Source organism: Dryobates pubescens, chromosome 14 (assembly GCF_014839835.1).
Source record: "Dryobates pubescens isolate bDryPub1 chromosome 14, bDryPub1.pri, whole genome shotgun sequence".
Classification (NCBI taxonomy): domain Eukaryota; kingdom Metazoa; phylum Chordata; class Aves; order Piciformes; family Picidae; genus Dryobates; species Dryobates pubescens.
The window spans coordinates 3265729-3293719 of NC_071625.1; the positions used below are offsets into that span (position 1 = coordinate 3265729).

Genomic DNA, 27991 nt, shown 5'->3' on the forward strand with positions numbered 1-27991 from the left:
AACATTACATGGAAAGCAAACAGTTGATGCTTGACGAAACCTGCCCCGCAGCGCTGTTATTTCTCCTCACCCAGCAGGAGTGCGGGGCGTACCGAGGCCCAGCTGCACATGCGCTGCGGTGGGCAGAGGCTGGGTCGCGTCCGTCTCCCGGCGACAGCAGGCGGGTGGGTGCCGGAACGGAACGGCAGTGTCGCTGCTGGGGTTTGGCGGGGCGCGGTTGGGGGCTCGTAAGGGGTCACTGAGGGAGGGCATCCCGGTATCCGCACCGTCCCTGCGGCTCGCCTGGGCGCGTCCCTGCGCGCTGCCGGCCGCCATCTTGTACATAGCAACCGTTGCTAGGATCGGGCGGGCCGGGCTCCGCGGCGCTGTGAGGGGCCCCTGTGGTGTCGTTTCTGAGGTAAATTCCTGACTTCAGGAGCGGGTGGAAGCGGTGCCCGGCTCCGCGGCGCTGTGAGGGGCGCCTGTGGTGTCGTTTCTGAGGTAAATTCCTGTCTTCGGGAGCGGGTGGAAGCTGGATCGTCAGCGGCTGCGGAGCCCGGCGCGGCGCTGCGGCTTCAGGGGGCTGCCCGCGGCCGCCCGGAGGAGAGGAGCGCGTCCGGCTGTGGCGGCAGGAGCGCGTCCGGCTGTGGCGGCAGGAGCGCGTCCGGCTGTGGCGGCAGGAGCGCGTCCGGCTGTGGCGGCAGGAGCGCGTCCGGCTGTGGCGGCAGGAGCGCGTCCGGCTGTGGCGGGGCTGCGGCCCCTTACAACCCAGGTGCCTTGTACCGCATTGCCTCAGAGCTGCTCCGGGCGCCCCAGGGGACTTCCTCTTCTTAAGGTTTATGAAAACGCTGAAACGGGAGAAATCGTTGCAGTTTTACACTGAAAGCCTCCCCTGCTTTTTCCTCTCGTCTCTCCATGCGTGTTGTTTCTTCCCCAGTACTGAAACGGTGAATTCCTGGGGCAGAATCCTACCTTTATGCAATACCTAGCTATGAACAGTTATTATTTAAATGACACTGTATTGCAAAAACTTTTTGTGCAACTCCCAAGTTAATGTGTGTAGTTGTGCTAGACATTAGAACCCAATTATTTTAAGCACTGTATAACATGTGGGGAAAACCAGATTAGTTTTCTTCCATAGAGCTTGCAATTAGAATAGAAAAAGATGGAGATAAGCAAAGGTGCATGGAGATGAGGAGTGTCCAGTTTAAACACCTCAATTCATCAGTTACAGACTCACTGGAAAAGGTTCCATTAGTACAGTAATAGAATCAGAGGCCAAGAAGATGCACTTAGTGACAAAAGTCAAACGATTGGATTTATTTTGGCTACAGAGAAGGCAGAGGTTGCCATTCCATTGGATACTTCTTCCCTTTGAAAAGCGTGAAGAGTCCTGCACCAGGTTCTCTTTCATCTCCACCACGTCTGCTTAAAACAGGTAATACCACATGGTGCTTAAAGAAAAGCAGTGAATGTTGGAGACAAAAGCTGAGAGATTTGTTTGTTTAATTACTCACAGAATCACAGAATATTCGGGGTTGCAAGGCAAGGAGGGTGCTTGCCTTCTGCCGCGGCCATGAACTTGCTTCCACTCACCCCTTTCATTTGGACTTCGGTCTTCCACCTGGCCAGGACAGGATACAGGGACCCCTTGATCCTGGGTGCTGTCTGGCAGGGGCTCCCATTTCTGTGCAGGGAGGGCAGAGCTTGGCCCCACCAGTTCATCTCCCTCTCACACTCCCTTGCAGTCCTGAGCCTTTTGACCTCCTCTTTCAGCTCGGCCAGCAGGCTGAACAGATCATTTCCCTGCTCACAGCCAATACAGGTGTGTTCTCCCTAAATGTCCTGCTTGCAATGGCAGTAGAGTTTCTACATATGTCTGTTACGTTTTTTCAAACCACAAACCAGATACAATACAGATATACTTCTGTCAGTAAACCTCTGTCAAGAGCACGTCTGTAGATTTGAAAGTTCCCTTTTGTGGCAGTAGATCTGCTTGCATAGCAGGGCAGTGCTTCAGAGCAAAAGCAGGGTTATTCCTTCAATGAGCACTGCTTCAAAATATCACTAAGTTCTTACAGAATCACTAGATTATTTTTTTTTCCTTGTAATATTTAGTTATGGATGATGGCTCAGTACCATTTTTGCTGGACCAAGGAACTACTAAAACGTATCAAATACCTATTGGTCATCTGGACTACAAATTTATTGAGAAATGCACAGATGTTAAACACCTGGAAAAGATTCTCAGGGTATTAAGGTAAACATTTTATTTTCTTGCCTCTAGTACTAATTATATTCCTGCTCTGTAAAATTTGAAGGAACCTCTGCCTAAATGCTCTATTTGTCTTGAAACTCTTGGTAACATTCTAACTTAAAAATTCAAAACCATGAATCATGTTAGAAGTGTCCAAACTCTTAACACTAGAAACCCATGTTTTGTTTCAACCTTCCAGAAGGTGTGAGCAGGTTAGTCCATTCTGCCATAAAGCCCTCTTGCTGACTGTGGTCAGTTCATAGAATCATAGAATTGTCAGGGTTGGAAGGCACCTCAAGGATCATCTAGTTCCAACCCCTGTGCCATGGACAGGGACCCCTCACAGTAGAGCAGGTTGCCCAGAGCCACATCCAGCCTGGCCTTAAAAACCTCCAGGGATGAGGCTTCCACCACCTCCCTGGGCAACCTGTGCCAGGGTCTCACCACCCTCATGGGGAAGAACTTCCTAACATCCAATCTGAATCTACCCACTTCTAGGTTTTTTTTCCATTCCCCCTAGTCCTATCATTACCTGACACCCTAAAAAGTCCCTCCCCAGCTTTCCTGTAGGCCCACTTAAGATACTGGGAGGCCACATTTAGGTCTCCTCAGAGCCTCCTCTTTTCCAGACTGAATAGCCCCATCTCCCTCAATCTGTCCTCATAGGAGAGGTGCTCCAGCCCTCTAATCATCCTTGTGGCCCTTCTCTGGCCATGTTCCAGCACCTCCAGATCCAGTTCAGAGGCTGTGCATGTTTAACTTTTGCTGAAAATGAGACAAAAACATTCTTCTGTGAGCAGTGTGATGACAAGTCTGAACTCTGTATGTGTGTGCATTGGATAGTGGTTGAAGGTTAACTCACTAGAATTTTCTGGTCAAAAATGTTACTAGGTGATAGTAGAATTCAATTGCAATAGGAGAACAGTACTCTGCAGCCACTGTGGTGACTGTACAGAGGCTTCACATGAAGAAAAGTAGGGAGGATGCAGTGCAGTTTAATCATTCTTTTAACTTTGCTCCCTTTGCATTTTAAAGGTCTGGAGAAGAAGGATGTTACCCTGAACTTACCTTGTGTTGTGAAAAGCGTATTGAGCTTCTGGATCCAAGGAGCAGAGCTCTAAGAAAAGACAAACCTGCAGCCACAGCCTCTGACTTCACAGCTGAAGAATGGGAAACAATTAATGGTGAACTGATGGTACAGTAGAACTCCAGTTTATAATGGCCAGTGATAGGATATCAACCTTCCTCCTCTTCTGCCTAAGTAGGATGTAATTATTTGATGAAACGATTAAATGATCAAAGGATTGTGGTGGGTTTTCTTTCTTTGTTTTATTATTTGGAATGAATGTCACAGAATTTTTAATGCTCTGCTGTGTTTTGGTTTTGGTGGTTTGGTTTTTTTTGTGGTAGATTGCTTTATATTCAAAGAAGTGTAGCTGCTCTTTGTCTTAATTAATTTCCCCATTAAAAGGGTTGTTGTAGACCATGAAATATATCTGTTCTACTGCTTTAAGGTACAGATGCATTATTTGTTTATTTTCAGAGCTGGGTGAGAGAAATGAATGAAGATGATGAGAAACCACAGCTGCTGAGAACAGACACTGTACAGGACACAGCAGATAACCTGCCTCCAGTTCGTTGTTCCAGCAGCTCCCTTTCTGCTGATCAGGTATCTCCACTTTTCTAGTGGATGTTAATTCCAGGCCTAAAATATGGACATTTTCTATGTACAAACATCTAGTCTTTGAGCCTTTCTCACAAGATCTATTTTGTTAACCAGAAATTAAATCCCTGTCAGTTCCTTTGTAAGAGAGCAATTCTTAAACAAAAGTGCCTCCTTAGTACATGGATGTGTCCTGTAGTAATGTTTCTGCCCAAGAATTTGCTTCTGGAGCAAATCTCCATTAATACTCTTTTATATTCCTTGATTCACATTTCAAAGTGGTGTTTAAACCTATGAACTAGGTTCTTTTGGGAAAAGTTGTGTCAGGAGCTTTTCTCCAGCAGCCAGTAGGCTTTTGTTCCATGAGAGCAGACAGGAGCTAGTCCAAAATAAATACCATGAAATACACACACATGGATGCTGGACCCTCTGCACCAACTGTTCCACTCCATAACCACTTCTATGGGTTGCACTGCTGTATGTGCAGCCTTTTGTACCTTGAGTTGGCATTCCATCTTTAGCCATGCTTATTTAGCTATGCAGCATACTTATCAAATCTTCAGGACTACAGAATAAACACTGACAGTTTTTCCTAGGTATCAGTTTCCTCATGTTCTTCTTTTATTTTTTTTTAATTCAGAAGTTTTTTTCTCCTATTTTACACCATGCAACTAGTGAAGTTTTTATCACTTCTGTACTCCCATACAAGGTTTAAATGTTAGTGTTGTATGTTTGTAATATCCAACAGGATGCATACTAATGATATTTCAGAAAGCCATATTTAGGAGTTTCCTCCTCCAAACATGTCATTTTGTCTAGCTTCTTGAAAGACTGAGGACACTAAGAGTAATTCTGAAGTTCTACAATGTCAAAGTTTGTTTAACCTAACATTATGGATAGTCAGAAGTGTTTACAGGAAGGGTCCCATTTGCATTATGTAAATGCAGGTGTTTACATCCACCTGCAGAATGATTTCCTTGTTGCAGTGCCACCACCACAGCTAGTTTAAGAAATTGCTACTTGTTCCTTGGGTCCAGTTGATCACCTGCTCAGTCCAGCTGGCACAGATATTTAGGCTTTGTACTGTAACCACTGTCAGGTGTTTGTCTGGACACCGATAATTGTAAATCTGCAACTCTACAGACAATCCCATTGGTCTAATAATGAACAATGAACAGTGGTCTAACAGTGAACAATGGAGTGCAAGGTAAGAGGAGGGCTGAATGGCCAGGACAGAGTGGAAGGGAATATTTTGAACTGGCTGTTCCACTGTGGAATACCTCTTTGGAACCACACCTTGCTATTAAGTATTGTTCAAGTCAACAAGCTGGGAGGGGCATATCAGAAGTATTATCTCATGACTGAGGGAGAAGAGATGCTAAGTAGCAGGACAGTGGAGAGAAAGTGTGAGACTGAAGAGCTGCTCAGATGGCAGTGATCTGAAGAGTGCATGCTGCTTCAAAGCAAGAGCAATTCAGTCTCCAAGACTATGCTGAGACTAGGCACAAGCAGTGTTAGTTACTAGCAATCTGTATTGCAGAAACAACATTTGTAAAATAGGAATTTCCACTTTTAAGAATGGTCTTACAGGCTGTTTCTCTTTCAGACCAAAACATTACAAAGCAAGCAAAGAAACAAGAGAAACATCCCACGGGATTACAGTGAATGGGACAAGTATGTCCAGTGCTTGAAGTTGTTACTAATTCTTATTTACTTGTTTAGTGATGGAACTGTGTTGTTGGATTTGAAAATATTTAAGGTCAGCATTTCAGGGAACTGCAGCACTTTGGTGAGATGTGGGGGGGGTTCAGAAGAAATGTTCTGTTAAAATGCAAATGTCTGGTGTGGGGATGTCCCTGCCCATGGAACTAGGGACCTTGAAGGTGGTGATCTTTAAGGTCCCTTCCAACCCAAGCCATTCCGTGAATCTATGATTGCGGTGTTAACAGCTGAGAACAACATCACCTCTACTTTGCTACAAGTTGCTTGAAATATAACAAGACAGCAAAAAATATAAATAAAAAGGTGATTTTCTTTCAGATTTAATTTTTCCTTTCAACATCTAAAGTCTAAAATCTGTGGAGGTACATAGAATCCAGGAGTTACAATTAGCTTCATTTATCCCGATTTTTAAAGCACTTCTAAGATTGTTCAGCATGGGCTTTTAAATTTGATCTTCTGTATATTTAAAGCCACTATTCTAAATTAAAACCCAAACTGATGAATTCCTGCAATGAGCCCATAATAAATTTTCAAAACTGCCTCTGCTTCAGGCAGAAATTATTCCTATTGCCAAGCCTCTTGCAGAAGGCAAAGGCAACTTTTCATTCAATCCTACACAGACAAGCAGTCAGTGGAGTGTTTCTACATGGTGTAGGAATTGGTTATTGCTGGCTTTGTTTTATAGGACTATGGCACTGGTTTCAAAAGCTGCCTCAGAGTAGCCTTGGAAATGTCTGGTGCGGTTTCAAAATCTCTCTCACCTTTACTGTATGAGTTGCTCTGAAGCTGTTTCTTAGGTATTTTGGCAGAGGTTAACAGAGCTACTGGACAGGGCTGGGGTTGAGACTGCAGCCACCGACTGTGGAGATGGCAAGGAGGTGAGGCAGACATTTTCTTGGTTTTAGCCAGAAAGGAGGAAGAAGAGGTGGGGTAAGTACAAGCAGAAGCACATGAAACAAGAACACGAGGACAGGAGATGAGACTGAACAGTGTTTTCCTAACTAGTCAAAGAAAATGGAACTCTCTTTTCCTTAGGTTTATAGTGGAAATACAACATGCCTTTTGGTTAGGAGAAGAGTCTGACTCTGCAGCATCATTGACTTTGTTATTTGTGGTAATTTAAGGCTCGATGTGGAAAAGGAGTGTTCTAAAATTGATGAAGGCTGTGAAGAAAGTAACTCAAAAGCAAGAATTTTTAGTAGGCCAAGTCTACCTGTAATCCAAAAGGAAATAGACACCTCTGGTAAGGTCTTAGAAACATATTTCTTCTGTAATTGTAATACTGTGTTGGAGAGTGTCAGTACAAATGGTAGAAGCACATTATAGGCTTCAAAGCCCCTAGAGATGCTAAAAGTTGCAAGGAAGTCAACTGAGCTTGAAGACTTATTTGGAAAAAACCCAATCTTGGTGGAATGATCAGGGAAAATACTTCTGCTGTGTTTAGGTAAAGCAGTAAAGCATACATCTGCTATTCTAAACCAATGGCAGAGGCTGGCCAACCACTTTCACCTTGCACTCTCAATCGTATTCTATCAGGAGAATGTAGGTTTTAACTGTAGAAAATGAACCACAAATTTATCTTTTATCAATCCATGTTCTTTTGAAAGAATAATACACAGGTGATGACATTCAGCAGATTTTAGCTGGCAGCATTTTGATTGCACTGTGCAAGCTGCTAGGTGTTCTGTATAAATACTTTTTTCCAGGCATGACACAGAAAGAGAAGATTTTCGTTGCTACTCGTGAAAAAGAGAAGGGCAACGAGGCCTTTGCAACGGGTGACTATGTGGAAGCAGTGACGTACTACGCTCGGTGAGGAGCTGGCTTCTTTCATTTGAATGAATCTCACTTGTGAATATTGTTTTCAGAACAATGCATTTACAGCAACTTCTTACTGGAGCAACTAGTGATAATTAGGTTATTTTCCAAAGGGCAGAAAGATTTGACAGAAGAATACTTCAGTATCTCTGACAACAGAGATAATAGAGAAGTAGTGACAGGATGCAGTCTGCAGGTGTCACAGATTTCTGCAGCTTCTCCAAGCCCACTGAGATTCAAGGGCAATTTTACACAAAGATACAGTCTGTTGAGAAACTAAGTTCATTACAGATTAGTTCTAATTAATCACATCAGTGATTAATCTCTTGCACCATTTGTCATGTGCATCCCAGTTGCTGTTACTCCTCAGGCATGATCCTGGTGCCATAGAAGCTGAAGCCCGCCTGCAGTACCAGCCACGCAGGCGGGTATTGGCCTGCACAATTCATCCACTGGTGCCTGAGTCTTTCCCTTTTACAAGCAAGATCAGGTTGAAGACCATGTGACCCCCTATTCTTCATTATAACACCAAAGCTTTGTGGTTACTCTCAATACACTCAGAAGTTTCATTTGGCAGTTTCATTCAAGTCTACAGGAATGGCAGCAAGAGGTAATAGTGAAAGTGATAGGTGTGCCATGGCATCTTTCTGTGACATCTCAAATCAAAGCCCTGGCAAGCCATCTCTGAAGATGGTAAATCCAGTTGGTGGATAGTTGCTTGGGTCTCTCTGAAGGGGGTTCCTAAGCACTCTTGTGGGTAGAATATCAGCATTGATATTGTTGTGATATTGTTTTCAGCTTCCAAGAGTGAAATGTTTCTGCATTTGATTTTGTAAGTACAAGCCTACCATGGCCAATATTCCCTCTTTTCAGGAGTATATCAGTAATACCTACTGCAGCTGCATATAATAACAAAGCTCAAGCAGAAATCAAACTTCAGGACTGGGACAGTGCCTTGAAGGATTGTGAGAAGGTACTAGATATGGAACCTCACAACATAAAAGGTAAAGGAGAACATAAACTTGACCTTCTGTGCATTGTTTTATTTCTAGCAAATAGACATTCATGTTGTTGAGTTGATTGAGCTTTAGATCAGATCCAATCTGACTAAGGAAAGAGAGTAGCCTCTCAAAATAATTCTAACTGTATTTGGGGGTCAGGGAAGCTTTATGCAGCTCATCCTGTATTTGTATCCAGCTTTAAACAGTTCAGTAATGCACTGTGTCCCTTTGTAGCCCTGATGCGCCATGCCACTGTATGCAGTCAGTTGCAGAGTTACCAGACAGCTATAGAGGATCTGAACAAAGTGTTGTGTGTTGAACCAGGACATGCTCTGGCTAAGGTAAAGATGAAGGAATTCATTGAATGTGACTAAAAAGAGCTTGTATGAAGTTGTAGCATAAAGCAAGTACAGTTTATGTTGTTGTTGAAGATGAGTTTTGAAGACACAATCTTTTGTGCCAATGATCAGTTTTCCAAAGCCACATAGGGCATGTAGTGGAAATCAGTCATAGAATCCTAGAATGGCTCATGTTGGAAAGGCCCTCAGAGCTCATCTACTCCAACCTCCCCACCACGGGCAGGGACACCTCTCAACAGACATTCAACCTGGCCTTGAAATCCCCTAAGGAGGAGACATCCACAACCTCCCTGGGCAGCCTATTCCAGAATCTCACCACCCTCCTACTAAAGAACTTCTTCCTCAGCTCCAGTCTAACCCTCCTCTCCCTGTTTCAAACCATTCCCCCTTGGCCTGTCTCTAGACACCCTCAGGAAAAGTCTCTCTGCAGCCTTCCTGTAGGATCCTTTCAGCTATTGGAAGGCAGCTCTAAGGTCCTCCTGGACCCTTCTCTTGTCTAGGCTGAACACCCCCAGCTCCCTCAGCCTATCCTCATAGCAGAGGTGCTCCAGCCCTTGGATCATCTCTGTGGCCTTCCTCTGGACTCACTCCAGCATCAATGTGTCCTTATGCTGGCGTCACCAGAACTGGATGCAGTATTGGAGGTGGGGTCCCACAAAAGTGGAGTCAAGGGGCAGAATCCCTTCTCTTGACCTGTGACCAGATCTTCTATTCATTACTTGTGAGAATCTGTAGGCACTCAAGTCCTCTCTACTAATGTAATTTAGGTGCCTACAATACCAGATCTTCTATTCATTACTTGTGAGAATCTGTAGGCACTCAAGTCCTCTCTACTAATGTAATTTAGGTGCCTACAATTTTGCTGCTGTATCTGCTGCCACTGTCAGTGTCTTAGCAGATGGAAGTTAGTTGGAAATGTCTCTCAAAAAGCTCCACTGGGGTAGGTGGGCTTAGCTTTGACATGTAACTCACATGTGAAATTCAAAAGGGATGCCAAGCTTTTATTGTTAGAGTTGTAAAGTTAACCCGCAAGTAGAGGACTTGGGTTCTTCAGGATCTTATGGATATTATTTATTTTCTGTATATCAGTTACAACTTATATACCCATAAAAATGGTTTCTGCTATTGCTGTCTTTTCTCTGTTGCAGAAAAGTCTGTTAGAGATTGAAAAGAAACTGGGAAGTCTGAAGCCTGTAGCTGAGAGTCAAGGCAAAGGAAGAAGAATACTTATTCAAGATATAGAGGATTCAGAAGGTGATGGAGAAAGACAGGAAAATACAGAAGAGTGTGAAAGAAGCCGTGGAGATCAAGGTATGTCCTGTCATTCCTTGCTTAAAACCAGTGGGAAATGAGAGGAAATCATTGCCTTTGTTACTGCAATGTTTATTCACACAAGTCATCTGTGTTTGCCTCTTTGAAGACTAAGATTAGGTCTGAGTGTGAAATCTAGAATCCAGTTTTACTGCACACCTTTGGAATTATTTATAGAAAGGGTACAACAGAGCAGATGGAAAACACTGCCACAGATACCTACTGCCTGTGTCCTGTGTCATTTATACCTGCCCTTTTTCAGCTCAGTGGGGGATTGCTCCTGGTGTTGGAGAACATTTGGTGTTTCTTAGCTCTTTCTCTCACACAGCTCTCCTGCCTTCCCATCACCACATTTTTCTTCTGCATTTTTCCTCCCTTGATTGAATCCAATGGCCAAGTAGCACATAACTTGATTTTGTTATTTGCTTTGAAAACTATCAATCTTTTTTTCCCCCTGCCTTTTAATACAAGAGTTCATTTGTGTGCTCTGCAAGTATGTATTAGAGGCAAGCACCATGTAATTCTTGTGCTGTATGTAGTTTACAAGAAGTCCAAGTGCAGCTCCTGCTCCTGGATTAGTGTATGTCTAAGAGTGTTGAGATGAAGCTGCTGGCACAATCAGAACACCTGACTGGGAGGAAGTGAGGAAGCAGGGGCTACTGAGACTTGGACTGGCAGGTTGGGTTTAGATTCAGCTGCTTGCCTGGGCTTCAACCCACAACAGAACAGCATCCCTGGGGTGATTTCCAGCCTTCTCCTTTCTGTTGGCTCTTCATGACAAGTGACTTCTGTGTTTTCTGTGGGCTGGGTAGGTCTTTATCTTGAAATGAAATCAGCTTGTGGGGTTTCAAACTGGACATCACTTTAAGAATGCAGGGTTGGTTGCACACAGATTTAAGGAAAATGCATTTTTCAAAATCTGTGAATACCCACTAAGTCTTCTCAGCTAAACCCCTGGGAGAGCAGCTGGATCCTGTCCCTAGCTCACATATCAGTTAATTTGAGGTTGCCCTCCACTGGGAGCATTTGGGTGACTAAGTGCCTTCTAGCTCCACAGGAAGACTCCCATTCTGTTGATGAAAGGTTAGGCTTCTAAACACAGGGAAGGTTGTCAGCTGACCTCAGTGCCACATGTTCCTGAGATGTACATGAGTGGGTTTGAGATGTGGGAGGCAAGCAGCTTCATAAATTACTCTGTGTGTTCAAACTGAAACACATACAAGGTCAGTCCAGGTTTTTAATCAGTCTGATATATCCTGTGAAGAAAGAGAAGCCTGGGACTGTTTAGCCTGAGGAAGAGAAGGCTGAGAGGTGATCTGATCACCAAAGAGGGGTGGGTGTCAGAATGAAGGGGCCAGGCTCTGCTGGGTGGTGCCCAGTGACAGGACAAGGAACAGCAAGCTGGAACACAGGAGGTTCTCCCTCAACACAAGGAGACAGTTCTGTGTGGTGAGGGTGCCAGAGCCCTGGAGCAGGCTGCTCAGAGGGGTTGTGGAGTCTCCTTCTCTGGAGAGTTTCAAAACCTGCCTGGCTGTGTTCCTGCGTGATCAGCCCTGGGTGATCCTGCTCTGGCAGGGGAGTTAGACTCAATGATTGCTGGAGGCCCCTTCCAACCCCTGCCATTCTGTGATGTATCCTAGTTTCTCTGCAGTAGTGGCCTTCCTGCCCTTAAATAAACAGAGTTGTCATCATCATAACTGCTAAGGAAACTGGAAGGATCAGCAGTACCTATATAAGGCTTTTTGATATTATGTTTAAATGAAGCCTTTCTGGGAATGATTTATAAGCTTTTATCCCTCCTGTTCTATATTTGAGGAGTGTTTTGAAGGGTTCAACATTACTGGGTTGTTAGCTGTGTGTTTAACATACAGCATCTGGATTTCAGCCTGGAAAATCAAAGTTTCAGTATTGTAACAGCCAGTGGTTAAAGAGTTAATGTCAAGGCGACCTCTGTACCATTCTGGCACTACAGAAGAGGGGTTCACGGTGTGCCCAGCAAGGAGAACTGGGGATTCATAGTGATGCCTTGTCGGGAATAATTGCAGTTACTTGTAAGGACATTTTCTGTTCTTGGAAGTGTTTTCTGAGGCAAATCTTGCTAAGGTCAGGCCACCTGAAGGATCGGTGCCGCGTTCCTTGGCTGCACACCCCTCTGCTGCCAGCACGATAGTTCCTTCTGATGATGCAAGCTCTAACTCAGCTCATTAACTTCCTCGTAGAAAGCGGCGTGCCAGTGAGCGCGGAGGCTGCGGAGCAGGCGGCTGCGATGGGCAACGCGCAGAGAAAGTCTCATAGCAAAGGAGGAGGCGGTAAGGCGGAGGACAGAGAGACACAGAAGCAGAAGGACTCCACCGAGAGCAGAGTGAAAAAAGGCAAATCTGGGAAAAAAGCACAAAAGCATTCGTCAGACCGTGAGGAAGAAGTGAATGGCTATTTACACAGCCACCAAGAGAGTGCAAGCCCTGAATCTGAGATCTCCGGGTCGCATGGAGCAGAGCGTCAGTCGGCTGGTGGTGGCAGTTCTTCACTTCCTCCTGCTGCAGCAAAGCTCAAAAGTGAAGGAAATGAACTCTTTAAGAGTGGCCAGTTTGGAGAAGCTGTGCTCAAATACTCAGAGGCCATCGAGTATGTCACTGGCCTAGGTAAGTGTAACACCTTGTGCTTCACCCTGGGCTCACCTAGCCCAGCCTAGCCTTGGATTTTTGGCAGGAGCTACTGTGCAGTAAATTTCTTTGTCATTTCAGTAGATGACATAACATATATAAAGATGAGTGAAATAGTTCAGCTTCCTTGGGACAGAGATGTGTTTGAATAATTACATGTTCCAGGTGACACGATAAAGGAGAGCTCCTCACAGCTTTGCATTGTCAGCAAACTGCATCGCTGCAGTGCAGCTTACAGGGAGCAAGTCTTTAACTCTTGCATGTGATTTTAGTAATGATCTTTGACTTTAATTGTAACTTCTTTTAGGAGAACAAAGTCCAGATGATTTAAGTATCTTGTACTCCAACAGAGCAGCGTGTTATCTCAAAGAAGGGAACTGCAGGGACTGCATTCAGGATTGTAACAGGTAAATTGCAACCTCCGATGTAGAGCAGCAACATTCCTGGTGATGACTAAACCTTTAACTGATATGTTGTTATTGCAGTGTGACTTGGGACAGGCTTCAGTAAGGTCTGATTCCTTCTCTGAATGACAGAGATCTTTGCCAGTTATGTAAAGAATCACATGGAACCTAGGGAAGGTTGAGCTTACTGTCTGAGGGCAGTTGTTAGGCTTCTGTCCACAGAAATGCATAGCAGGATTAGAATTCTTCATATAAAAGCAGGCTCACTTCAGTGATTCTCTGTAGTAACTTACTTGTCAAAGCTGTGTTAAGCCAGATGCTTATCACAGTGCTGGAAAATGCTTTCAGGCATCTGTATGGTTGTGGGTTTTCTGTGTTTGGTTTGTTGCTTTGGATTTTTAACTATATGCTTGGCATAGTTATAAACAGTAATTAGGGCTGTTCAGGAGGTAAGCTAAAATTCTTTCTGCTTATTGTGGTTTGTAAGGGTACAGAAGTTAGAGAATAGACACCTTCAATAAATCCCAAACACTGCCTTCCACTAAATGATCACTGGCTTTCTGGGTAGCATTTTTTGTGTTATCACAGATAGGGTTAGTAAGACTGAAGCTTATGGTTCAAAAAAAGGATCCCAAAACAGAAATCATATTAACTGATCAGCTGGGGTTTCTTTACAGCACAACTCAACTGTTAACTCCCCTCCAAATCTAAAAACAAATGATGCGTATACCTTTGTTTTACCTCAATATTTGTCTTACCATATGGATTCTGCCTGACAGAAGAGTTTTCTGAAAATGTCATCTGAAAAAACAGACTTGTTACCAAGTTTTTGTTAAAGTAGATGGCTGATAAACCAAGCTGGCTGATCAATCAAGATGGCATGCTTAACAGCCAGCACATTTGGCTGTTTGGCAGGTTTGAAGTCTGGTAAGACTCCAACTGAAATCAGTAATGCAAAGCTTTGGGGGGTTATAGTCTCACCATAGAATCATAGAATCGATGTTAGGGGTTGGAAGGGACCTCTAGAGGAAGAAGAACTGCAAATGATGTAGGCAAAGGCACCACATGCTTGAATGCCCCCTAGATGTAGGCACAGCTTAAGATTTTGCTCTTAAGGAGCTGTTATTTCATTGATCTTAGAATACATAGAATACATAGAATAAACCAGGTTGGAAGAGACATTCAAGATCATCACATCCAACCCATCAACCAATCCAACACCACCCAAACATCTAATCCACGGCACCAAGCACCCCATCAAGTCTCCTCCTGAAAACCTCCAGTGATGGCGACTCCACCACCTCCCCAGGCAGCCCATTCCAATTCTTTCTGTATAGAACTTTTTCCTAACATCCAGCCTGAACCTCCCCTGGCACAGCCTGAGACTGTGTCCTCTTGGTGATGAAAGCAGTTTTCCAGATGGAAGACAAGGATCTGAGTAACTATGACACTACCAGTGTCATAAGGTTGGATGTGGTTGATCTTGGAGGTCTTTTCCAACCAAAAATGATCCTGAGATCCTGAGCTGTACGCCACTTCAGGTATTGATAGAAATAACTTGCTCCTATCTTCCTTGGTTATGTCACAGAGTTCTTGTGTGCAGTTGTGTATATCATAAACCAGTTTTATTACTGTTGTTCAGTGACTGTTTCACTCCTGCACTTTGCTTCTGTTTGTCTTCCCAGAGCTCTGGAGCTTCAGCCGTTCTCCCTGAAGCCTCTTCTGCGCCGAGCGATGGCCAGCGAGTCTCTGGAGCGATATCAACAGGCTTACATTGATTATAAAACAGTCCTGCAGATAGACAGCAGCATCCAGGCAGCAAATGACAGTGCTAATAGGTAACTCCACTGACACCTTTTCTGCTGGTAGTCACAGAAGAGTAGAATCTGGGTTTGTATTTTACATGCTGCCTCTGTTCTGTATCCCTCAGAGGCCATCACAAGTCATCACAGCTAGAGGACTGGCTGCTTTATTTAGTTGTTTGCTCATCACTTCACACTTCCCCTCTGCCAGCAGCAGGTCACTTTCTGTTTTAAAAATACAATATTCTAAAGTCTTTTTTCACTGGTGGTCCAACTTTTGTTCTTTCCTGACTTGTATTTGATACCAGGTAAAGCAATGCTTTTTTCTCTGTCATTTCTATTTCCTTTTTGTGTTAGCAGTCTTCTGTGGTGGTTGGAAATTCCTGTGGTGTGAACCCTTGAGCATGCTGCGGTTGTGTGAACACCAAAGTAGCTCCATGCAGTGGTTCTCAGAGGTGTAAAAAGTATAACTGAATATTAAGCGTAGTCTTGATGCTTGCAGCATTAATTCTTGCTGCCAAGAGAGGTCTCAGTTTCTATCATTAAGTGTTAGTAGTGTAAAATGAGTGTATACACACTATGGCAATTGTGTGCTCACGTGCTGGAAGCATTTGAGTGCGTGAAGGATAAGATTTTACATTCCCTTTTGATTCCTTCTTTCTTTTAATGGGGGAAAAAATAGTATTTCTGAAAGCAGAACAACCATTAACCACTGAGCAGGAACCCACATACAGATGACTTTTAACAGTGGATTCTGGTACCTTTTTAGGTGTGAAGGCAAGGCCGTGCACACTTGCATTGTTACGTCATTCAAAAGTCCCTCATACCTTTAAATTCTACCTATTTAACCAGGGGTGACCCAAGGAGGTCATGGTACTTTATCACCTCCTCTTAGAAGTCTTGTTTTTGGTAACACAACAAATTGTTGCTGACCCTGCTGTATCTACACCTGGATTGGTGAGGGAAGTGCTTGTCCTGGTACCTGTCTGATTGTTCCACTGTTTAAAAACTCCCTTGCTTATTTTACCTGCAGAGATTCTTTTCACATTTTTCCTTGACTTGTAAGTGGCTTAGTAATGAGCTTATTTCCCTTCTTTACCTTAACACTCTTCCTTTTCTCCTCTCTAGGCCTTCCTTATGTTTTTAGCTTCACTGCTCATTACTCTTTCCTCCCTGGCAACCCATCACCTTATTTCAGCTGCTTCTTCCTTCTCTTCTGCTGGTAATTAATTTTTGCTTGCAAATTCTTAGTTTCTGAAGCATAGCCCTCGTGCATAACTGAACTTTTGCTCTAATTTCCTTTTTAATCTTCTATCATTTATAGATTAAACTGAAATTGTTTACCAAAGTACTAATTTCCAAAGTAAAAAACTGCTAAACACTTAACAAAAGAATTGTAGTCCCCCTACTGCCTTTTAACCTAAAAGGAGAACCACAAACTGTAATTTGATCTTTTTAATACTAGGAATATCAGGTCTTAACAACCTGCTGTTACTGAAGGATTGCTTTGTTTTGAAGTTGCTGCTGGAAGTTGGATGGTGATGCTGCAGGCAGCTGACAGGGAAAGCTCATCATCCTGCCTGTGCCTGAGGTTGTAGTGAGGCCTGGATTTTTGTACTGATCTAACTAAGCAGGCCTTCCAAAAATTTTAGACTTGAAGAGGTGTTCAGTCTGATACTTTTAGTAATTCTCACCCAAAGGACAAGTAGCATTTAGAGTACAAAGCTTTTACCAGACCATTTTGCAACCAAATGACAGTCATAAAGAACGTAAGTACCTGCTTTAATGAGAAGTCAGCTGAGAGCAGGAGTCGACAGTTACCTGAGTGTTTGTCATGTTGGTTAGAGGATGTTTTATTGGTCCCCCTGAGGTGTTTTTTGTAGGAATTGTAAGGACTGTTTCTTTGAGTGGTGTGTACCAAATCAAGGCAGAGTCACTTCAAGCAGGCTTGTAACAAATGGCCTTTCCCCAGCTTTGTGACCAGCAGTTCATTTCCTCCTGTGTGTATGTTCATTGCCTCGGGAGTGAGCCTTTCGTTATTTGCTTCCCAGTGTAGACAGGCAGAAACCCTGAGGTGGGGCAATATGTTGATGCATTTCCATTGAGTAAACTAAAGTTTCATTCCAGTTGCCTCAGCTCTTTTCCTATCAGTTGGCAAACTGCATCAGGTGGCTTAGGAGCTTTTATTACAAAGTCCCATGTGAGTATCATGCTCCACAAACAGATTGGTGAGAAACACCAAAACTGCAGGGTTGTTGGGTCAAGTTAGGGTGGGGGTTGTGGAGAGACAATGTATTTGTCTCAGCTTTGTCAGAGGATGCCTGTGCTTTTTCAGCTAACCATGGCACACAGGCATGCATTGCTCACAGGGCTATGCTTGAATTATTGTATTACAAGAAATCAATTGATCATCCAATACTGCAGGAGTCTTTCTATTGATCTGCATGACTTGGATCAGTTTCTTCAGATTTTTAAGCCCATTCTGGTAAATGGACAAACATTAAACAGGAAGCCAAAGGAACCATGGTTTACAGTAGGATTCTTACTCTCTATGGGAAATACCTACATGTAAAAAGTTGCCTTTTTAATATGAAGTCTACAGTTCTGTTCTCTTAACAAAACAACCTGAGTAAAGCTTAGGGCTCTTTCATTTATGTTGATGTACCACCTTTTTTTTCTTAACAACTGAATTCAAAGTATCATTAAAAAAAACCCAAACCCTTAAGTTTTACTAAAATTAGAGCAAAGCATGACTTGGGCAGGATGCTCTGTTGGTATGGCCTGTAAAATACTGCTTAGGAATGATACAGCCCCTGGAAGGGCACTGCAGCTGACACACAGAACAATGCTCTTCTTGCTCACCAAGAAGCAAAAGCAGCTACACAGTGCTGTGGGATGGGATATTCTGTAGGTGAAGGAACTGACTTGCAATTTAAAAATGCAGGGTTGTTGGGTTTGGGGTTTTTTTTGGTTAGTTTTAAAGCTGCTGCTCAAATATTTTAAAAGAACAAAATTAGGCAAGAAAAAACTCATTGGGTAATTCATGCTCTTTCTGCCTCATTCTTCCTGCCACATTGAAGTTTGTTGTTTGTGTGTGGGGGGGGGTTGGGTGTGGATTCCTGTAGTCTGTTTTTTACACCTGTGTTAGGTGGAAATGCACCAAACAGCCAAATTCCAGGTTTATTGCCTGCAGTCCTGATGTGATTTGCTTTGTTGCTTAACTTGGAACTGTCCTTTCTTAGATATTAGACTTATCACCAGTTGAACTCATTTTGAGATTAGAAGATGTGTATCTCACTATTATTCTCATAGTTAATTGATATTTGTTTGTTGGCTTTTTTTTTTGGTTAAAAAGCCCCAAACCCACAGAAACTGTGATGGAACCATGAAGTCTTGTGGCTTTCTTGGTGTTTGCTAAGTCTTTCTCCAAAGTGTATCACAGCAGTGGGAACCTCTCATTGGAATTGCTGCACATTGCTCATGTGCAGCAGTAGTTGACCTGTCTGTGTATGTGTTTGTTCAAGAAAGGCTGAACAGTTTGTGTATGCTTTCTTTGCATTTTTAGGTGGGGATAAAGAATGATTGAGGGACAGATTTCTGATTGAATATCTACTTTGTGGCCTGCCTTGGTTATTTAAGAGAGTTTGTTGCCTCAGAGGTTGCATTTGACCTTGGCAATTGGAGGTGTGAAGCTATTGTAACCTCCACTTGTTACAGCTAGCACCTCTAAAGAGCTGAGAAAAGTAAACAAAATCAATGTATAATGGCTTTTCCCTATTTCTTTATGGCCTGTGGCAGGCAGCATTTAGAGCTTAGTGGCAAAAGCAGGAATGTGCTTAAATATTTCCAGATGATGCTAAAGTCAGCTTCTTGTCTTCTGAATGCTGGCATGAATACTCTAAAAGGTGGCAAAAGTCTGAATCTCAAATGAGTGCAATACTGCTGCCTGGTGTGGAGTCTTTTTTTAGACTTAGTCTCAAGATCATTGTTGGGTTTTGAATAACTGGAACAGCACCTTGTTTAATTGGAGTGTAAGTTATTCAAGCCTGAGTTAAACAGATGGTGGGGCTTGTCTTTTGCAGAATAACAAAGATTTTAATAGATCAGGATGGCTCCAGGTGGAGGGAGAAACTGCCACCAATTCCAGTTGTCCCAGTCACTGCTCAGCTGCACAGGTGGGATGGAGGAGCCTTGGCTTCAGAGGACAGCCCAAGAAGTACTGCAGACAGCAGCAGCGAAGAGGAGCTGCAGAGGAATCGTATGTAGAGCTAAGGCAAATCCATGGACACAAAAGAGAATCCTGTTAAGTGAAGCATGGAATGCAATTGAATCATGTCAGAGAACATAGCTAAGACTTCTAGTCTAAGCCAGGAGTATATGCAAGAGATGATGTGGAGTTTAGGAGGGGAGACAAAGATGGAAGAACATGATTAAAAGAAGTTTGTTCAGGTTCCTCAAAGCACTTTGATGCATAGTCATGAACAGAATATTACTGATGAGTCACTGACCTCTGTGATGTGATGATTTGCTTGTCATTGGCAGTGCAGCATAACAAGTTGGACAGTTGCTTGCAGAAAGAATATTGGATCAAATTATGGCCACCTTGGTGTGATGGTGTTGATCTGGAAGGCTCCAGATCAAGCACTGAAAACAAGATTGGTATCTCAGTGGGGGTACACTGCCCCTCCTCACCACACAGAAGGGGCAGACAGATGGAGGTGAAAGTGCATTCCCACTATTTCCAGCCAAATGGTTACTCTGCTGCATGGGGAAGTGTCTGTTGTGCCAGTGTTGTGCCAAATGTGGCTGTGGTGGCTTCTGCCTTTCTTAGAGGACAGAAAAGGCCATGTGCAGACCTATAAAGATACTCCAGTTGCTGGGCATTTGTTCTTAGTCTGGGTAGAGTCTTCATCTCCCTTTAATGAAGTGACCTTCTTAGGTGACATTGTGATCCTTTTGTACTGCAGGTGAGAAGGCTGAGGAGAAGTTCAAGACCTTAAAAACTGAAGGGAATGATTTTGTCAGGAGGGGTAAATATGAAGAAGCTGTAAACAAGTACAGTGAATGCCTGAAGTTAAACTCTGAGGAATGCACCATCTACACAAACAGGTAAAGATCCAGAATCCAACCCCTCTTTGGGAGATAGCAATAATGATATTTTCCCACTGCAAATACAGACTTTGCATCCCCTCAGTCCTTGCTGTAAAAAAAAAAGGGATTTGTCCCCCAGTTGCTGACTATTTCTGATGCCAAAATGGGTTTTTGGTTAAACTGCATAATTTTCCAAAGGGAGCCAGTGTTGATGCCACTCTTGTAGCTCTTAAAATCTTTTAACTGGAGAGTAGGCACTAGTGAAAGTTACAATTAGCATTACAGCTTGCAGCAGTTTTGGGGAACACTGCTATGGTTTTAATGAGACTCCAAAGTGCAGAGGCAGTATCTGGCATGTGAAGAGTAAACATTCAGAAAGGCAAAGGTACCATTTGGAGCAAACCAAAGCAGAAGCACAGTCATACCACAGGATTATTTTAAAGGTTGACCTAATTCTGCAGCATAATTCTTTATGCTGTAATCTTATCAGCTTGCACAAACTAAGAAGGATTTGATTAGGCCACTACTTGAATGGGAGACTTCCAAGTACTGCTGTGCTGAAGCAGTATTGCTTATTTAATCTGCAGCACCACTTTACCCAAAGGCAAATTGTGTGCTGGGTTGCATCCAGAAGAGTGTGGCCAGCAGGGCAAGAGTGGGTATTCTGCCACCTGACTCTGCTCTGCTGAGACCTCAGATCCAATACTGCCTCCAGTTCTGGTGTCCCCAGCATAAGAAGGACACAGAGCTGCTGGAGTGAGTCCAGAGGAAGCCACAAAGATGAGCCAAGGGCTGGAGCAGCTCTGCTATATGGATAAGCTGAGGGAGCTGGGGGTGTTCAGCCTGGAGAAGACTCTGGGGGGACCTTAGAGCTGCCTTCCAATACCTGAAGGGATCCTACAGGAAGGCTGCAGAGGGACTTTTCCTGCAGAGGGTGTCTGGAGACAGGCCAAGGGGGAATGGTTTGAAACTGAGGGAGAGCAGGGTTAGACTGGGGCTTAGGAAGAAGGTCTTCAGTAGGAGGTTGGTGAGACTTTGGAATAGGCTGCCCAGGGAGGTTGTGGATGCTTCCTCTCTGGCCTTCAAGGCCAGGTTGGATGAGTCCTTGAGCAGCCAAGTCTAGTTCAGAGGTGTCCCTGCCCATGGTGGGGAGGTTGGAGGAGATGATCTCTGAGGTCCCTTCCAACCTGAGCCATTCTGTGACACTCTGTCCGCTGCTCTACTATCATAGGCTCTGCTTTTAAAATACTTCCATGGCTGCCTCACTTGAAGCATTGAACCAGACTGGAAGGTTTGCTTTCTTGCAGTTGTCTGTCCCCCTCCAAGCCTGTGCAGTGATGTTGTTAATACTTACTGGCTTTGATGTACTTCTTGAACAATGCCACGTTGAGACTGAAATGTGTGAAGTATCGCAGTTAACATTGATGACTCAGATACTGTTGGCACTACAGCACTGTAGACTTGACTTTTATTGCAGTGTATTCTTTTTTTCTGTGTTAGAGCTCTCTGTTACTTGAAACTGTATAAATATGAAGAGGCTAAGCAGGATTGTGATCATGTTCTTCAGCTAGAAGATTCTAATATTAAAGCTTTTTATAGAAGAGCTCTAGCGTACAAAGGATTACAGGTGAGGACAAAGACCATGGCAGGTATTAAGCACTTCTAAACTTGCTTATCCTCTTCAAAGGTGATCAGGTAGTTGCAGTCAGGGGGGGAATACACAGCAAGCAGGCAGTGCTGCTGATTTTTTCCTTTGCAGAGCATCAGGCACAGATGACATAGTGTGTCAATGTTTTTGCAGCACAAGCCCTGCCTGCTGGTGTGTGATCACTGTAGACAATGGGAATACTGAAACCAATGAGCTTGGACTGGAGATGCATCCACCCAGCTTCAACTTCATTCTAACACTCTTATGGGGATCCCAGGCTGCTTTTGCTGTCAAGGTGCTCCATGTATCTTTGCTGATGACAATGGGTTCTCTCCAAGTCTGTCTTCATCTACCCAGACTAAAAGGTCAAACTGTCTTGTGACATCTGCTCATATTTGAGTCCTAGTCCTATTAAATCAGAGGGTTAATCATCATTGTTCTCTCTCTCCCTTCCCCAAACATGTTACAAACCTTTGTCAGTGATCCACTTTCTCACCCTGGACGGTGTCAGCACTCAGCCTGTTCCTTCCCATCACACAGGGGTGCTGTTTGTCTTTCACCCTTGTTGCTCTTTATAACTGGAGGTGAGCACTCCAAGCATCCACCAGGTTTCAGCAGTGTCCATCAAACAAACGCTTCCCTCAGGCCTCCTTTGTGTTTGATGTCTTAAAAAGTTACCTGATTATCTCTCACTAATCACCTGAGGACAGTCTGTCTGTGCTTAGAAATACACTGAACTGTTCTCATCCCATGTCAGCATTCAAGTGGAAGCCATAGGAACCACAGGAGCTTCTGGTTGTGATTAATCTGTTCCTCTGGTACCACAGCTATGAAACTTTGAATGTTTGCTCTGATTGATTACCAAAGAAGTTGCAAAGCTTTGGTTTTGAGTAAAATCTTTTCTGTAACTGTACTCAGCTACCAAGTATTAATCATCTGTTACCTTCTTATGTTGTTGTAGTTGATAAAAGATAAGTCTAAATACAAGCAAAGGTATGTAGTGATCCCACCAGTCAGAAAAGGGAACTGCACACTAGTGAAGAGTGTCAGGAACTGGAGAAGTAATTCCTGCTTTTTAGAATATCCTAGGGAAAAAAAAAGCTGCTTCTGTATTCTTGAAGGCACAATCTAGAACCCTTCTGAAGAGTCTGAGCCAGGAGCTCCCAAACCCTTTTGTTGTGGTTGGATTCAGTGCTTTCATTAGTGCTCATTCCAGGGATGTGGGTGAATTGTAAAAACAGAGGGAGAAAGAAAAGTGATTTGAGGCTGACAGGTGACTCTCTAATGAAGAGCTGTCAGAGCTAAAAGTGTGCAGTTTGGCAAAGACCCTGAACTAAGCTGCAGTGGAACTGAATGTAGTAGAGTGGGGATTATAGATTTACTGAGATGCAGCTCAGGGAAGATGGGAAACAAACAGTTCCTCTGTGGTAAATCAAGTGGCTTGCTTTGGGTGCAGGCATCTGTGTGATTTGGCTTGAGAACTCTGTCAGGATGCAATCTGACCTGCAGGAGGGTTGGGTGCTTGCTGACCCTGTGATTGTTTTCAGAAGTCTCTTCCAGAATCTCATTTCACTGTAGATGTGAATCTTCACATCTGTAATTCAAATGGCTTAGCTTAATTATCATCTGCTCTAATTAAAGCAATCTGCCCCTTTTCTGCATTCACTTTACAGGCACTTACTCTTCCTTCATGGTACAGCAGACTTCAGTTCATGTACAGACTTACTGCAGTGCCTCTGCAGCCTCAGCACTGAACAGAACATTCCATGTAGGAAGGAGAATGTGAGGGGCTTGGTCAGCAATGCCTTTGTTACAGCTGAGGTGCTGAGCAGAGAGCTCAGCTGGTACAGGAGGATTTGTCCATGATAATATGAATGACTTGCAGTGACCTTATGGTTCTGCTGGGGACCAGAAAAAACAGGAGATCCTTCACACAAGTGAATGATGTTCATCTTTTACTGTCTGTCTGGTCTCCTGCTCTTTACTGCTGCATTTCATCCTTATTTTTGCTACTCCAGCCCTCAAGGTGTCTTGATTTTTCTGTGACATATTCCAGTCCTCCTCAGAACTGATGCCATTAACTTTGTCTCTACAGAAAATGTAGTCTAAGAATTCTTAATTCCTAATGTCCAGGTTTGAAACATCCTTGTCATTTGTTAGTGCTTTTAAGTCAAACTCAGGCTCAGTTTCCTTTGCCCCCCTCTAAGGGCCCCCTATTTAGACTATTTTGATTTCCCTTAGCTGGAAAGGACAGGCTGGTAGTTCAGATTTCTTCTCCTGGTGATTTACTTACTTAAAACTTACTTTCCCTTCTACCTACAGAATTATCAAGCCAGTGTTGATGATTTCACCAGAGTACTTCTAATAGATCCAGATGTCCTGGAAGCAAAAAAGGAGCTAGAGGAGGTAACCCAACTGCTTAACCTTGGCAGCAGTGCTGTGGCTGGCAGTCAGCAGAAGCAGAGGAAGAAAATAACCATACAAGAGGTATTGCTCTTCACTTCTGAAAGCAGGCAGTCCAGGAGCCACACATTTGAAGAGATAATATTAAAGCTTTTGTTTTGCACTTCTTAGCTGTAGAGCTGGGGGGTGGAGGTGTGTGTGAGGTTGTATATGTCCTGGTCTTCTGAGGGCCTTTAGGCTGGATTCTTGCATAGGAAGTGGTCAGTGTCCACAGCTCTACAGCAAAGCTTTGGAGTGCATTCAGAACAAATGTCATTTAGAGGACAGTGAAGTTCAGGATCTGCTCCTTGCAAACAAAAGCTGCTTAAGACTTTGACAGACCTGTTGTACAGAATGCAGCTGTCACAGAGCAGCTTTGCTTTTGAAGTCCCTGCTGCTGGGGAAGCCCCTGGGGCTGTGCTGGCAGAGGTGCATGCTCAGCAGGCCTGCCAGCAGTGAAGTTACTGGGCTGAAGAATGGAATCTTACCTTAAAGAGCAAGAGTATGGAGGAGCAGCTGTGAAAGAAATCTGTGATGTGGTGGTGTGTGCTGGATCCAAATGTCAGCCTTGCAGAGTGCTGGGTGGAATTAGGCAGGAAAAGGATTTTCTGTCACCTGATGGTTTTGGGCTGTAGCTTTGCTGGTCCTTTAAGAATGTGGGGCTTTCCCCCCTGGCAGTTTCAAATACATAGCCTCCAGGCTGCACAGTGACACTGCCATTTGCTGCTGTCATTTCCAAGTAGTGGCCAGTGCAGTCCTTAGCACAGAAACAATCTGCTTTATTGGAACACTTCACTGGGTGTGATTTAAGTTGGGGTAGCCTTGGTCTGAGCTGTGACAGAAGGACCTGCAGAGTGCTTGGAGGAACACTTGGAGGAAGTTACTGCATTGTTCACAGCCCAGCTCACCCTACCTGCATTGCTGGCAGTGGTCCTTTTCCAGGGGTGGGGCAGGAGCAGTTATCTTTGCTGTGATAACTACAGCCCTTACAGAGCCCTCCCTGTCCTCTGCTGTAGTGCCAGGCAGCTCATGAAAGCAGACTGCAGAGGAAGGTGAGGAAATGAGAAGCTGGGATTTAGCAGGACTGCTTCATTTTAACTAAGCTGTAACTATATAGAAGACAGCCAAGATTTCTCTCTTCAGAGTAGAAAATAGAACACACTGCCTGTAAGCCCAGGGTGGCATTTCCCAGCAGGGACTGAGCTAAGCTCCCCTGTGCTAGGCACCTTTCAGACTTTCCAGAACACTTGGCATGCTCTGAAGAGAGATTCCCTGTGCTCCAGGAGTTGTAGTCAGTTCAGAGTAATTCCACAACTCTATTTCCACAGGCTGGAAATAGATTTTAGTAAGTGGAGTTAAACCCAGGGTTAATTTCCCAGTGACTGGTTGATGAAACTTGAGCCAGGCTGCAAACTCTGGAGAAGCTCAGTGGGTGCCAGGCGGTTGGACCACGCTGAGCTTTCTCCTTCCACAGCTCCACATTTCCTGCATGCATGCAGTCCACCTCAGCTTTCTCCTGGGGGTCTTCAGCTGGCTTTCTACAGTGGAGTGGCAAGCAGGGAAAGGAAGTGTCAACTACAAAGGTGACTTAAGGCAGAAAGTTGTGTGTCACAAGAGATAAAGATGGCTACCTCTCTCCTGCCAAGGGTGAGGTGCTAACTTGAACGAGTGACAAGACTGATGGGCATATGCATGCACTCAGCAAGCTTTGGCTTACCTACAGAGTCACATTAAAAGGATCTGCTGCCATTTTCTTTGTGAAGGTGACTGATGACCAGGAGGAGAGACAGTCTGCCACAGCAGAAGATGTTCTGACTGATCCTGTTACTTCTGAGGAGGCAGATCAAAAGGCTGGGCCCCTGAGGACCTCTGAGAAACTGCCTATTTCTGAAGCATCTAATGCCTATGACTTTGGGCAGATGGTAAATGCAGTGAACACCACGAAAGATAAAGCTGCTTGTGCAGAGCTTCTAACAGTTACTGAGCCAAAGAAACTGCCAGCACTGATGAGCAACAAGCTTGAAGGAGAAATCTTTTTGATTTTCATCCAGTCCATGGAATATTACCTGGTTGGAAAAGATCCTGGCCTTGTCTATCAGCACCTTTTCTACCTGAGTAAAGCAGAAAGATTCAAGGTAAGAACCTGGACTGGATGGGTAGCAAAGCTGCACAGGAACCTAAGGGAAACTTTCCTGTCACAAAAGGGAAGGATACACTGATTCCTATTCTGGGAAACACAATTGCAATCACAGAATCCTAGAATGGCTCAGGCTGGAAGGGACCCCAGAGCTCATCTCCTCCAACCTCCCCACCATGGGCAGGGACACCTCTCAACTAGACTCAGCTGCTCAAGGCCTCATCCAACCTGGCCTTCAGCACCCCTGGGAGAAGTCACAACCTCCCTGGGCAGCCTGTGCCAGAGTCTCTCCACCCTTGTACTGAAGAGCTTCTTCCTAAGCCCCAGTCTAACCCTGCTCTCCCTCAGCTTCAAACCATTCCCCCTTGGCCTGTCTCTAGACACCTTCTGCAGGAAAAGTCTCTCTGCAGCCTTCCTGTAGGATCCCTTCAGGTATTGGAAGGCAGCTCTAAGGTCCCCCAGAGTCTTGTCCAGGCTGCCCAAGCCCAGCCCCCTCAGCCTGTCCTGAGAGCAGAGCTGCTGCAGCCTCAGTGGAGCTCAGGGCTGATGATAAATTGTTTTTTTCCCTTTTTTTCCAGGTGGTGCTGGCCCTTCTTAGCAAAACTGAGAAAGAGCAGGTTCAGCACCTGTTTGCTTTGCTTGCTGAAAGCCACAGCAACCAGTACTCCCTGGAGGAGCTGGACAGCCTGAAAAAGGTTTATGAACTTTAGGAAGTGAAATGTTACTGGTTGCATGCATAGAGGCCATGTTGGGAAGGTGGAGGTAGGAACTCTGCAGCCTTGCATGGGTTGAGTGGGACTTACCCAGAGTGAATGCCAGTTTGGCAGCCTGTGCAGATCTGGAACTGGCTCTCTTCGTTGTCTTGTAGCTGTAACCCATTTTTAGTCTCTAGGATTTAATGTCTTGGTGCTCAGGACCAGAGCTCTTACAGGCTGACTTCAGATAGGCTGTGCTGATTCCATGGACAGACCACACTCCACAGGGCATGGGTGATGGGGAGCACCTTGCTGGTACCAGAGAACTCACTTTAGGCCTCCTTTGGTGTGTCCTGTTCTGAGGTGGGTGTCCCTGTGCCAAAGGGGCTGCAGGATCTGTGGGGCAGGAGGCAGCTTGGCTCTAAGCTTACACAAAGTATTCTTCACGTCCTGCAGCTGAACTGCAACAGGCAACCTGCTCCTTTGCTCTCCCTGCTCTATGCAACACAGGGTGAAGTGGGTCTGGTGAAGTACAGCTGAGCAGCAAAGGTGAATGCATGACAGCAGCTGGGCATGGAGTAGTTTGAGTCAAAATCATTAATTACCAAAGGAATTGCTGTCTTAAGGGCTGCTAACACAGGAGGCATTTTTAGAGCAGGGAGTTTTTTCCTGTGTGGAAGGACTGCTGGTCTGCCATGAGAGTGACACCCAGGGGAGCGAGTGGCTGCACTGAGCAATGAAAATACTGACCTCTGGCTTTGGTTATCAGGTGATGGGAGAGAGCAGCTCGGTGTGTTTACAGACACAGAAAGCCAGAAGGAAGCTGACCCCCTGGTTTTATGCCTGGGGTTTTATTTCAGACAGTACTTTAATGGTTCATAGTCAATTCTGACAGCTCCTCAAGATGAAGCTTCTCAATGTCTGAAGCTCTCCCCTGCCTTCCTTGCACACCAACACAACTGCACAGAGGGCATGAGGAATGTTGTTTGAATGAAAAGG

The 27991-nt window shown here is 44.5% G+C and overlaps 1 protein-coding gene across 1 annotated transcript; it reads left to right on the forward strand.

Moving 5' to 3' along the window:
- Positions 1 to 1317: 1317 nt before the first annotated feature.
- Positions 1318 to 27691, forward strand: SPAG1 (sperm associated antigen 1). Its single transcript, XM_054167464.1, has 19 exons — positions 1318 to 1417; positions 2098 to 2239; positions 3272 to 3431; positions 3780 to 3905; positions 5506 to 5573; positions 6746 to 6864; positions 7328 to 7433; positions 8313 to 8443; positions 8675 to 8781; positions 9948 to 10110; positions 12330 to 12752; positions 13081 to 13180; positions 14863 to 15015; positions 19062 to 19237; positions 19947 to 20088; positions 21571 to 21697; positions 24041 to 24205; positions 25924 to 26295; positions 26876 to 27691. The coding sequence occupies exons 2-19, from the start codon at positions 2100 to 2102 to the stop codon at positions 27005 to 27007; spliced, it is 2910 nt and encodes a 969-aa protein (XP_054023439.1). The 5' UTR covers positions 1318 to 1417; positions 2098 to 2099; the 3' UTR covers positions 27008 to 27691.
- The last annotated feature ends 300 nt before the right edge of the window (positions 27692 to 27991 follow it).